General features: G+C 41.2%; 1 protein-coding gene across 1 annotated transcript in view; it reads right to left on the bottom strand.

Annotated features, from left to right (window-relative positions):
- Positions 1 to 14,282, bottom strand: part of nav3 (neuron navigator 3) — a 175,725-nt gene that overhangs the window by 96,869 nt on the left and 64,574 nt on the right. The window contains exon 4 of the mRNA XM_070854068.1: positions 8,924 to 8,996. Coding sequence (XP_070710169.1) covers positions 8,924 to 8,996 — 73 coding nt within the window. The remainder of the gene's footprint in view (positions 1 to 8,923; positions 8,997 to 14,282) is intronic.

The raw sequence follows: 14,282 nt of genomic DNA, 5'->3' as shown, positions 1-14,282 counted from the left end.
GAGGGGCTTCAGCAGCCATAGTGGACTGAAAATTGATCACTGTGGCTAATGCACCCATTTGTGAAATGGACTTTTCATATCAACCCCTCAGTGAGAGCTGGCACACACAGAGGCACAGGAAGGAGAGCGGCAGCTGATGCGGGGCTTTTTATTCCATTTTTCAATCTGATGAGGCTCAAATATTCTCCACAGCCATCCATGGCTATGTTGTTTGGAGACTGCAAAAGTTGGAGAAGATGAATCTCTTGGGGGTGTTTTCCATTTTCTAACATCCAGAGGTGGTCAGTTGTAGTGGGCCTTCCAGAGTCCACTGCCTTGTCTGTGCTTTAGGGAGAAACAATGTTGCAGATTCAGCCGACCAAAGACTGACACTTGTGGCAACTGGTAAAAGTAATAGAAATGATAATGATGACAACACGAGGAAGAATTCAGCTTCATCAGTTCCAAAAGGGACGTTACCCTTGAGGTCAGGCTCAGCTATACATCAGCCCATTCTAGTACTTTATGTCCTACTCAAGGAGAGTCAAACTAAGAGTCTAAAAGTGACTATTTTATTCAGAAACATGAATTTAAACAGCCAAACTCCAACAACTTTTCCTCAATAAAATAAATACAATTTAAATTTTTTTTTTTCTTTTTTGTTCTTATCCTCATGTTTTGTCTCATAGTGTCGTCTTATGTTCTATTCTTAAACTACAGCTACATGAGCTCCACAAACAAGACACACAGGTTTACCTCCTAAACTCTGCTGTTCAAAGTCCACTTTTCCTTTAGCTATTTATTTTGGGGGCTAGCTGACCGATGCATTGATCAGCTGATCGGTGTGTCATTATACCTGCGACAGGAGGGGCTGCTGCACGGCTCCTGACTAGCGCGGCAGCTGTGCAGTGCATTGTGGGATTTGTAGTATGAGAGGTGGGAGTGCTGTTTACCGGCGGGTCTTTGTTAATAGTCACATGAAATGATCTCGCGGGCCGGATATGATTGTATATTATAATTGTATAATTTGAGTTTGACATGTCTGGTCTACAGACAACAAGGCTTGCAGGCTACATTACCGAGCAGGCACGTCAGCAGCTGTGCTGTGGGCCAGAGCTCCAGGATTACTGCATCGTGCACGTTTCTATCATACTACCACACATCAACTCTTGGGCTAGGTGCTGTGGTGTTAACAGGGTGGTAACAGTTCTCTGGCTTAGTATTTTCTCAGTATTTAATTCAATATGCATATTCACATCTTTTATTGTGGGTTTTTTTTCACCAACCAGCACCTTTTCATTTCATCTTTTTTATGTTAGGGTATGGTTAAGTTCAGCATTATGCTGATGTAAAAACATCAGATTTCCAACTAAATGTTTAGCCAATGCAAAGCAGCTGTATATGAGCAGAATGATCAGCCAAATCCTGCTTTTGTTGCTGCACGTTTGAAAATGAATTTTCTGCAGCTGTAAAGCACAATGAATGCAGGATTTCTGCATGAAAAGAGACCTCCAGAGGTCTTACTGTGTAGCATAAAGTGACTTCAGGCACCTCCAAAATGATGTAGGAGAGCAACTATATAAGCACCTCAGATGTCTTCTGCCTGACTATCAACCGTCTGCAGCTCAGCTTGTCATCTGGCCAAAGCTCCACATGTGTGTCTGCTGAAATGTATTCACAAGGTGTCACCTTTTGCTCTTTTGTCTGTAAACCTGTTCAAGTTTCTGATGGTTTTGGGAAGAGCTGAGATTGATATAAGGATAGCTGGATTCCGTTAGACAGCAGTAGGACAATGGGAAGGCTCCATTTAGACATTTTTGTCAGCCACACACTGTTCATCACTGAAAAGCAGGACGGCTCCTGCCACTGTGGAGCAGTGTAGAGGATATGTGTTTCTGCTTGGCCCTTGAAAATGTGCCTTTGCTTCTGGAGGCATTTTAAATGACTGGCATGGTTTCATCCATTTTTTTATATTTTTTGGAGAGGTTAGTTATTTCATGAGTCAGAAGACTTTTGAGGAGGTGAAGCAAAGGTTCTTGCACAGCTGTAATACAAAGAAAAGGATGTATTCTGTGAGAGCATTTGAGACAATATATACTTTAACTACTTAATCAACCTTTCTTGGGTTTAATCCCCAGATGATATATGTCCAGCCAGGGCCTCTCTGTACTCCATAGCTGCTCATGTCTTTGCTTCCACTGCTGCACCAGAGGAGGCTGGTCCAAAGAGTTTGCTCTATTTATTTATTCTCCTCTATTTTTGAGGCACAAGAAAGAGGTATTGATTGAAATAAACCATGACCAAATCTCAGTACCGTTTGTGTATGTATATTTATATCTTCTTTGGAAAAACTCCATAATTGAAATTCTGATTTAATATACTCCAACAGTGACACCTGCAGGCAGGAGGGTACAGGGCAGCGTATGTGAAGTAGTGGCAGGGAGGGATGTGATCCGGCTGTCTTTCCTTGGGGCAGGAGCTCCTGTATGAATTTGAAACACTCCAAGAGAGGACATTCTACTGTACCAATCAACAAGCAGAATTCAATATTGACATAGTTTTGGTTCAATGATAATATCCTCCTCCACAGTAGTGGAGGCTCCGTTCATTCTTATGAAAGTCACTCAGTCAGAAAAGTTTGACTTCCCGGGCATTAAAGTGAAGTTGCACATAAAAATGTAATCAAAATGAATTCCACAGTTCTTAGTCGCTCACATCCAGCCTGGAAAACACTAAGGCCAGTTCTACTTGTTACAGTCTACCACCCTCCTGGCAAGTTTCACATTTAGTCCATAATACAAATAAAGTAATTATAGTAGGTGACTTTAATATTCATGTGGACGAAGATAATGATGGTCTTCGCACTGCTTTCATCTCGTTATTGGACTCAATTGTGTAAACCCATTCACTGCTTTAATGACACCCATGACCTTGTTCTGGCATATGGCATTAAAATTGAACAGTTAACAGTCTTTCTACACAACTCTATTTTATTGGACCATTACCTAATAATGTTTGATTTCCTATCATTGGACTATGTGCCAATCGACAAAAATGTCCCCACTAGATGCCTATCTGATAGTGCTGTTGGCAAATTTAAGGAAGTAATTCCAGTAGTATTTAAGCCAATGCCATGTCTCAATTTTCAGTCAGGATTTTCAGTCAGGTTTTAGAGCGAACCATAGCACAGAGACAGCACTGGTGAAGGTTACAAACGACCTTCTTATGGCATCAGACAGAGGACATCTCTCTGTACTGGTCTTGCTCTGAGTGCTGCATTTGATACCATTGACCATCACATCCTATTACAGAGACTGGAACACTTCATTGGCATAAAAGGAGCTGCATTAAGCTGGTTTAAGTCCTATTTATCAGTTTGTACATGTTAACAAACTGTCATCCGTCCACCCTAAAGTTAGACATGGAGTTCCACAAGGTTCGGTGCTTGGACCAATGTTATTTACCTTATATATGCTTCCTCTGGATAAAATTATCAGGAAACACTCCATTAATTTTCACTGTTATGCAGATGATACCCAATTATATTTATCAATAAAGCCAGATGAACCCAATCAGTTGACTAAACTTCAAGTCTGCCTTAAGGACATAAAGTCCTGGATGAGCAGCAATTTTCTGCTGCTAAACTCTGCTGCTAAAAAAGTTATTGTGCCAGAACTGCCTTTTTCAATCTACATAATATTGCTAAAATCAGGCCTATCCTGTCTATGAATGATGCAGAAAAACGAGTCCACACATTTGTCACTTCAGGTTGGATTGCTTCTGTTACCCTAACATCAGGCCCCAATAAGTCCTTAAAGACTCTCAAGGTTCTTAATGGTCAGGCTCCATCATATCTTAAAGAACTCATAGTACCGTACTACCCCTCTAGGGCACTGTGCTCCCAGAATGCAGGCCTACTAGTGGTTCCTAAAGTCCTCTAAAGTAGTGATGGAGCCAGAGCTTTCAGCCATCAGGCTCCTCTCCTGTAGATTCTCCTTCCAGTTCGGGTTCGGGGGCAGACACCCTCTCTACATTTAAGAGTAGACTAAAAACCTTCCTTTGTGATAAAGCCTATAGTTTAGGGCTGGCTAACTGCCTTGGAGCAGCCCCTAGTTATGCTGCTATAGACTTAGACTGCCGGGGGACTCCCATGATGCACTGACCCTTTAATGTCTGTTACTAACCTGTTATCTTCCCTGTAGTGTTTCTGTACTTTTTACTATGTATTGCCATATTGCCATTATTAATCATATTCCTGTTATCAGTTATATTGCTGTTGTTTGCTGTGCATCTCCCCACCCCTCTCTTATTGTATTACTGTGTATATAATGTTTCTTTTGTGTATATAAGATTTTTCTGTGTATATTATGTTTATTTCATTTTCTCTTTCTTTAACTGTGTGCTTTGTCTGTCCCTTGAGCTGCAGTAACGGCAAACTTTCCCCACTGAGGGATCAATAAAAAGTTTTATCTTTTATCTTATCTTTTCTCTCTGTCACACCCCATCTTGACCCCAACAGAAAGCTGCCCACCTTGTTATGAAATAGCGCTATATACACTACTGTTCAAAAGTTTGGGGTCACCCCGACAATTTTGTGTTTTCCATGAAAAGTCACACTTTTATTTATCAAATGAGTTGCAAAATGAATAGAAAATATAGTCAAGACATTGACAAGGTTAGAAATAATGATTATTATTTGAAATAATAATTTTCTCCTTCAAACTTTGCTTTCGTCAAAGAATGCTCCATTTGCAGCAATTACAGCATTGCAGACCTTCGGCATTTTAGCTGTTAATTTGTTGAGGTAATCTGGAGAAATTGCACCCCATACTTCCAGAAGCCCCTCCCACAAGTTGGATTGGCTTGATGGGCACTTCTTGTGTACCATACGGTCAAGCTGCTCCCACAACAGCTCAATGGGGTTGAGATCTGGTGACTGCGCTGGCCACTCCATTACAGATAGAATACCAGCTGCCTGCTTCTTCCCTAAATAGTTCTTGCATAATTTGGAGGTGTGCTTTGGGTCATTGTCCTGTTGTAGGATGAAATTGGCTCCAATCAAGCGCTGTCCACAGGGTATGGCATGGCGTTGCAAAATGGAGTGATAGCCTTCCTTATTCAAAATCCCTTTTACCTTGTACAAATCTCCCACTTTACCAGCACCAAAGCAACCCCAGACCATCACATTACCTCCACCATGCTTGACAGATGGCGTCAGGCACTCTTCCAGCATTTTTTCAGTTGTTCTGCATCTCACAAATGTTCTTCTGTGTGATCCAAACACCTCAAACTTCGATTCGTCTGTCCATAACACTTTTTTCCAATCTTCCTCTGTCCAATGTCTGTGTTGTTTTGCCCATATTAATCTTTTCCTTTTATTGGCCAGTCTCAGATGCCACTCTGCCCTGAAGGCCAGCATCCCGGCGTTGCCTCTTCACTGTAGACGTTGACACTGGCGTTTTGCGGGTACTATTTAATGAAGCTGCCAGTTGAGGACTTGTGAGGCGTCTATTTCTCAAACTAGAGACTCTAATGTACTTGTCTTCTTGCTCAGTTGTGCAGCGGGGCCTCCCACTCCTCTTTCTACTCTGGTTAGAGCCTGTTTGTGCTGTTCTCTGAAGGGAGTAGTACACACCGTTGTAGGAAATCTTTAGTTCCTTGGCAATTTCTTGCATGGAATAGCCTTCATTTCTAAGAACAAGAATAGACTGTCGAGTTTCACATGAAAGTTCTCTTTTTCTGGCCATTTTGAGAGTTTAATCGAACCCACAAATGTGATGCTCCAGATACTCAACTAGCTCAAAGGAAGGTCAGTTTTATACCTTCTCTAACCAGCTAAACTGTTTTCAGCTGTGCTAACATAATTGCACAAGGGTTTTCTAATCATCCATTAGCCTTCTAACGCAATTAGCAAACACAATGTACCATTAGAACACTGGAGTGATGGTTGCTGGAAATGGGCCTCTATACACCTATGTAGATATTGCATTAAAAACCAGACATTTGCAGCTAGAATAGTCATTTACCACATTAACAATGTATAGAGTGTATTTCTGATTAGTTTAATGTTATCTTCATTGAAAAAACAGTGCTTTTCTTTCAAAAATAAGGAAATTTCTAAGTGACCCCAAACTTTTGAACGGTAGTGTACATTGATTGATTGATTGAGAAGATGCTGAATAGCATTAAACCTGCATTCTCTCTAATGTCCACTCTATTGGACTTCCATCCAATCAGACTTCTGTTCTGTGAGAAAAAGAGCTGACTCACTTGATTTATCAGCTCAGTGAACATTTTCCTAATGAGTTTATGGTCTCAGTCGCTAGTTTATAGTCTTCTTCACAACAGTCACTTCTGGCTCCAACAAACCAAGAGCATGTGTGAGCTACTTGAGCTAGCAAACTTCCTGCACTAGTCCAACGCACCAAAATATCTGCTGAGCCTGATAAGCAGTTAACATTCCTGGGCTTAATAACCAGAAGAAATGCAGTGTTAGAGTTTGTTGAGTAGTAACTGCCCTATAACATTATGTGAATGTGGAAGGATTAAAGCTGCATTTCATATGTGATTTGTGTTATCATATACATGTTTGTTGCTGAGAGGATGAATAAATATTTCAAGTTAAATAAGGATTCATCTTATTTCATGGCTGTGTGTGGGTGGTAAAGTGGATGGTAAAGTTGACAGCATGTTTTTGAACTGAAGTATTATAAATAAAGCTTCTGTGAACCATCAGTTGAAGAGTCAGACCATCATTCATACGAGGGCGCTAAACTTCTAGTGACATGTCAAGCACACAAGAGGCTCATTCGATTTAGAGGCCACAGTGATTTAAGGAATCTCATAAGCCATTGTTTTATCATCTAGTGCAAAACAGCATGACACTGTGGGTTTGTTGAGTCACCAGTTGCCACTGGTGTAAGCTTGGACTTCCATTTAACTCTGAGTTCCCCGTTAACTTTTCAGACAACTATTGTTCCACTGTTTTGTTTTGTGGCTCTGTTCTTGAATAGTCAGCCATTTTCTGCTGCAAAAAAGTCTAGGCAATGCACTAACCTTTACCGTAACGCCTTACCCTCACCCTTGGCCTCACCCTCTGGTCATAGAACAAGTGTGCTCGCATTGCTCAGCTCAGATGAGTCTTTAAATGGACTAATGAAACCAAACCTGTTATTGTGATGAGCAGGTCATACTGTAGGTTGTCTGCTAGCACTACAGCCAAGAGGAGCCTGTTGTGCTAAGGTTTCAGCTGTAGTAGAAAGAGGCTCTAATGACCTGTTGTGAGGACTCTTCACTATAACCAACTATCAACTGGAGGAAATGTGTGTTGCAGAAATGTACACATAATTTTTAATTCAATACTAATCAATGACCGGACTGTCATTAGTTTTGTACATTTTTGGTCATAAACAGAGGTAGTGGACAAATTAAACATTTGATCTGATGCTGGAGCTGGAAATGTTAAGGGATCGACAAAATGATCAAAATTCAACCTGATGGAAACATGAATGACTTTGCCAAATTTTGTGGTAATCCACCCAATAGTTTGAGACATTTCAGTGAAACCCACAAATGGCAACCACATGGTGGAGCAAGGGAAGGCCAGTGGATTAAAGTCATTAGGAGTCATGATCTAGTAACCATGAATGTTTGAACTAAACATTGTGCCAATCCATCTACTGTAGTAGACAGATATTTCCTTGGATAAGTTAAAACTTTGACCTGCTGATGCCAGTAGATGAAAAGTCATGTTATCACCTAAGTCATTATGATCAGTTCTCTGGGGAACACAAGTGTCTGTACGAAATTTCATGAACATCCATTCATTAGTTAGGTTTTGGGATATATCAAGCCAACTTGCCAACTTGCTACAGAATTTTGAGCTGTCGGTCAGTGTGTCAGGCTGTTAGACTATTTCTGCTGCTAGAGATGTCAAGGGCACACACACCTCTCTAATGTTTAAAGAGCAGAAACAAACTGGACACGCAAAGGTCCTACATAACAGCTGGAGACATGTTCTGCTAATCTTCTGTTCTGTCGAATTGAGACATGTTGACATGTTTTAAACTGTCATTATTAAATCAAGACTGATGAATCCACAGTGTGGACAGTCTATTTTTCAGACAAACTGGGGGATCAAGTGAAACATTTCCATCTTTCCAAGATTAATAGATCATTTAGAAATCTATTGGATATTCAGAAAAGTGCATTGTTACAAAGGTGTGAATGGGCTGCTGTGCTAACCTTATGAAAAGTTCCCATTTGGAAGATACATGGTTTTCACTGGAGGTTCCAGACTGGGATATGCAAGCTTCTGTAACTTGACTATGTCCTAATGTCACATGACGTGATGCAGAGAAGAAAAAGACTACAGTTGGACTCATTTACCATCTTTGAGGGAATCTTAGGTTCCTCTGCAGTGTGAAAATCAGTGTGGAGGTGAACAGTAATTTTAACCCCGCCTGTGAGACAGTTTTAGCTTATCTTGTAAGCAGTCATTGAGTACAGAGTCCTGCAGTAGGCATGGCTGTCCTATAAGAACGTCCTGTATACCCTGACGGTCAGGAGGCAAATCCCTCTCAGCAGTTTTTAGCCCCCCACAATCCCCTTTGATGCCCTAATGATTGTCTGCTCTGCCATAGTGAAAGCTGGAGATGGAGAACCCGTGCACCCTGTCATGATACCACCGTGGGACATTCCATTGCTGAGAAGTATAATTGTATGTCTTGGAACTAAGTTTAAAGTCGTTTTTTGAAGATATCAGGTTCTGTGAAGAAATGGAAAGCTCCCCACAGAAGGTTGGGCAGTACTGGAGCTAAATGTATGTGTGAATGTTCCACGTCTACAGATTAGAAATACAACAGGTACATCCCTCCTCAGCTGCTCCCCTCAGTCAATTCTGACTTAAGTCATGCCTTGAATTACATATTGTTTCTTTTCTTACCTTCTGCTGAGAGCCCTTGTACATTCACTCCTCTGGCGTCCAGGAAACTGAGGCAGGCGTCCACATTCTCGATCTGTCAGGAAGACGGCAGACATCAGCACAAAGGACAGACACGGCAAGAATGTGACCAGCATTCAATGGGCCTAAATGTCTCAGGCCAGAGGGCTCAGAGGACGGCCACTGTCAGCGTTATTACCCATAAAGCACATCATTGTGTGCTTATTACCCGACCCAAGCGCGTGACACACTGACCGCAGTGGATCAGCTGGGGGGCAGCCAGCCTTGGCATGTCACACACACGCCCTTACATGCACATTGGCAGTGAAGGGCACACACAGAGCTCATAAAGTCACAACCACGCGTGGAAAACAATGTGCACAGGCTGTTGTCCACCAGCCTGGGCTGTGTGGGTCCTGTGGCCCACTCAAAGCCTTTCACACCACAGTCAACCTCTGTCAGCCCTGCAAACTGCTGTCAGTCTCACAAAGGCCCTCTGAGGCTCCGCTTATTGGGGGGATTTTTGCATTCTTTGACAGCGGCTAATGGGTGGCTTCATTAGCATGGTGACCAGCTGGGGGGGGGCTGTTATGAAGAACTCAGAGTGTTCTGCTTCAGCACAGTGTGCCAAGGCCACACAAAGCGCAGGCCGGACCACTCAGCCTCACGTCCAGCAGGCAATGATGATTTATGAGCTGGAACTCCTCTAAGCTCTCTATCTACTCTCTATTCAGCTGAGACAGTTGATGATTTCATAAAGTTTGATTTCTGTAATTTGTACTTGTAACAAGCATCAACATAACTAACTTTTTGATTGAGATCACAAACCATATTTTTTTTATGTTTGCACTAATTAAAGATATAAATCTGTGTTTGATCAAAGAAGAACCTGATGTAGCTGCTTGCTGGAAAATACAGAAAAGTCCTTTTCACCTGATTATTGTCTGGTACAGCAGACTTATGAACAGCTTCCAAGCTGTGCGACAGCACATAGTTACATTTAAAGGCCACATCACACAACACAACACATGTTCCCACTGCAAGCACCAAACGCCGTCACACGTGTGCCTGCGTGTCCTCCTTAAATGACACCGTGTTTGACTGTACCAGCCAAAAGTCTGTATGAGGAGACTGAGCAAGGTTTGTCAAAGCTCATCACTGGGGTCAGCCTATAGGCAGAAGTGAGATTTAGTCAGCAATATTTGCATGATAACAGCCATTTTTTATCAAGGGACAACTAAGTTAGGCTCATTCAGGTCGAAACATTTACAGTTCTCCTGTAAAGCTTGAAAGACCTGGCTGTAGCATCGAGTATCTGTTCCACAGGCATATGTGTGTGTTCATGTGTGTTTGAAGGCTGTGTGTTGGAATAGCTGACAAAGACAAAAGCAGTGAACTCATAAACACACCGTAAATCTCTTCTGTTGGAGACACATCTCACACGTCCTTTTTAAAGGAGGATCAGCTTCACGCAGACACTGATCAAACCCAGTGGCTTCTTTCTCCAAGCCTTCAAGCGACACTCCAACCAGAAAGTCTGAGACCTTCAGAGCAAACCGCTGTTAGATTTTAGTCAGCCTTAACTCTGAAATGACGTAAACAAGCGGAATAATGATTGAAGGCGTTGATGACGGCTGGGGCATTAATGTTCTGCAGGGTTCTGGCGACATTTAACTGCTAGTTTGGTGGGCAGTTTGGCTTTGTGGCATCCTGTAACAGCTCCTTGAGAAACCAACATTATTTATTTTTCCAACACAGGCTGGCATCACACACATCCATATAAGCCATTATAAGCTATGAGAAAAAAGGGCATTTTGATGAGGCACACTTCACCCAGTCATGAAGTATTTAGAGTGGGGGAAAGCATTTTGAGGAGTAACAGTAGGGCACATGTGCAACACACACTGTGGGAAGGAAACTTGCCACTAAGCCTGGAAGGATAATGAGGGGGACCTGTTATCTTTCTGTGATGATCACTTTCAATTAAGCTACGTTTCATTTCCAGAGCCACACAACAACTCAGAACATCACATTCCAGCAGACGCAGGCAGCAGAGCGGAGAAAAGCGTCCAGTGAAAAAACAAATTCCCGGCTTCAATGTACTTTTAATCTGTAATTAGCTCTATAGAGTACAGTAGTTTTCATTGATAGTGGCAGGGTCCGCCATTAGCACAATGGATTCATATTGTCTGCCTGAGCACAAGGGATTCCTAGAACATAATGCATGCGGGTCCCTCAGTGTTACTCATTGATATCCTCCTTATTAAATACCGCTAATGCTAGCCCAAGCAGCAGCACATTAACAACATTCGTTCATTGTGAAGCAGTCACAGGAAGAGCAATATATGTATCACCCAAGTTAGCGTTGACAGCAACCGTTTGTGACGAATGCGTTTGCAGACAGATGTGGATTACCATTTTGTGACAGGGACAAACAAAACCATCCCCACAGCGCCTGAACGCCTCCTTGCACTGAGAAGACTATAAGATGTGGCTGGAAGTCTTGCAAACAAGAAGCATTTGTCTGATTGCTAGTTCTGGTCTTTTGACTGTAAAGGGTTAAGGAATCCTAACGGTGTCTTGTCCAGTTGTAGCTATTGGTTATTTAGTAAACAAGAATCTATCTGCATTTAAACTGCATTAATGCCCAGTGAACCACTCCGGCTTCACTGAGATGTAAACTACATGTCAGTTTAGTCAACTGCCCGAAACATGCACTGAATCTCTTTCCATTTCTCTTATCTGTGGACATTTGTCAGTAAAATTCCACTTTTATTTTAGTAATTTTTAGATCGCACTTTTTGGAGTAAATGACAAAACAAATACATCAGAGGCAGAGAAGCTGTAAAAAAGTGGTTCCACTTAGTCACTGTGATTTTCTGTTTTTTTGTTTTTTTCTTCCAATAAAAGATGAAGGTATGAACTTTATAACTTTTGTATGTGTATGTATGTATTTTGTATGTATGCTTGTATGTTGCATGGAAAGTCACATGTTCTTTGTAAAAACATGACTCATTGTGACCCGTACTTTTCATAAGCATTTGCTGAATCTGTACAGCAGTGTTGTAGCATCTATTCTGATAATCTTTCCACTCATGGTGAAAAGTGAGACTTGGTGAGACACAAAATGAAACACTAGCTACATCTGCATGTTTGCGGTTTGATTTCCTCACGTCCCTCCTCTCCTGTGCTGGGGCACTTTGGGCCTCTCTAAAGGTATCAAGTGACTGATGTATGATGGCTGGAATTGGAAAGTGTTATCCCTTAGATGCAACCGTCAATACAAATGGGCCAACACCTTAATGACCACTTCCTATGGGACAGAAAACACCCTGCCTCAAGACAGGACTGGAAAACCAGACGTTAGTGCTTTACAACACATGAGCGCAGCTCAATCATTGACAGGTTTTACCCCAAAATGCTAACTATCCACTGGAAAGTACATGGCACCTTAAACCCCCAAGTCAGTATTTCAAAAGCACACATAACTGCAGCTTCACAAACAGAGCTATTTTGTGACTAAGTCTTGGGATGACTCAGTTGACATCTTGAAAAGTGTACTCAGATCTGGTCCTGGTGGTGGGAGCCTGAATCCCCAGTGAAGCCAGGGACAGTCATCAGGGGCCAACCCAGTCTCACAGAAGTTTGTGAAATAGTCACGAAATGTAATCTTTGAATTTTTGTCCGTGGACATGAATTTCTAGTATGAATTTCAAACAAATGCATTTATATGGTATTTTTCTGTCTGCATCACATCTTTTTTCTGTCAGTGGGACTTCTTCTCTTTATATATAATATATATATATATAATAGCAGAAGCAGCTCGAAAATGCTCTGCTTTTCCTCACTGTCATCACTTCCTGTTCCTGTTATCTTCCAACATAAAAACACAACAGTACCCTTGACAGCTCAACAATACGGCAGACTACCGTTAAGGCCATCAGTCTGAATTATTTCCTCCTCGATTCTAAAAACAATACATTTTTCTGAGCGGAAGTGGTGTCATTATCAATGAGTCTCATCAGCCATTTCTCTGGAGACGAACACAGTGTGCTTACAAAACTTTTATTATTATTATGATACTATGATATTCTTTTCTAGATATTTGATGTATACGATAGACATATCTATTATAACCTATTTATAACCTACTTTGCAAACTGTAAGAGCTGCCGATCAAACCAACAACCAAACAAATGTAATTTTTCTTACCATAGATCATCTAGTTGCAGTGTAGTTACTACTTTGGCCATGTGATACATTCAGTATATATATCTTTTTACGACCCTGCTCTGTGTGCAGCCCTTTATGATGCCTAATAATAAGCATACACCTTTCGAACAATGTATTTGATTTCGCTCTATGACAAAGATTGATTTTTTTTTTTATTTCATAGACAGAAGGCATTCCAGGTCTACTTTCAGAGAGCACTTTGAAGAAACGTATCTAAATCTAAAAAAATCTATGAAAATGACAAGTGCAGGGATTAAATGGAGGATGTGAAGTGTAAAATCCAACTTAATAACCTCATCCTCATACCGTTTATATGTGATGCACACACACACACACACACCACCTTAAACAATGAATCCAAACACTCCTGTGTGTTTGTGTTTGGATTCAGCCTATGGCCGACTAGCTTCTAAATAGAATAAAACCAACTGACGGCTGAGAGCCCAAAACAATGGTCCACAACACGGTGTACTTTTTAAAGATACAACTATTGAATACATGAAATATCTAGTATAGTACAGCTGAATTAGTAATAACACTGCATCTAGATGATCTATGATTTCATCCAGAATGTTAATGATTGGGACTGTGTTCGTCTCCATAGAAATGGTCGATGAGGTTCATTGATAATGATAATGCTTCTGCTCTGAAAAACAGATCAAATTTGATTGTTTTTAGAATTGAGGAGGAAATAATTCAGACTGATGGCCTTAACTGTAGTTTGCCGTATTATTGAGCTGTCAGGGACACTGTTGTGTTTTTATGTTAAGAAATGTTTAAGAGGAAGCAGCGACAGTGAGAAAAAGCGTCTTCATCTTCTTAGAAACAGTTGACCCGCTTCTACAATTAAAAACTGACACAGAACATGATTTTCCAGAATGGAAAGAGAAATAAATTAAAATGGATGGTCACAGCATTAACTGGTCGTTTGTTGACTTATTAAACACACTTTTTTAACTGGCAGCAGACCGTCAAATTAAAATCCCTCACATACAAACCATTGTGTCATCATTTTAGGACCACTCCACTCAGTAAACTTGGTAGAATGCTGAGAAGATGAATACACACTTTGTACCTATTAATCCCTCTTGGCACTTGAAACCTAACGATACTGGGCTCATCACTCATG

Source organism: Pempheris klunzingeri, chromosome 22 (assembly GCF_042242105.1).
Source record: "Pempheris klunzingeri isolate RE-2024b chromosome 22, fPemKlu1.hap1, whole genome shotgun sequence".
Taxonomy (NCBI): domain Eukaryota; kingdom Metazoa; phylum Chordata; class Actinopteri; order Acropomatiformes; family Pempheridae; genus Pempheris; species Pempheris klunzingeri.
Note: the sequence above shows the minus strand (reverse complement) of the source record. Positions and strands in the feature narration are given on the sequence as shown.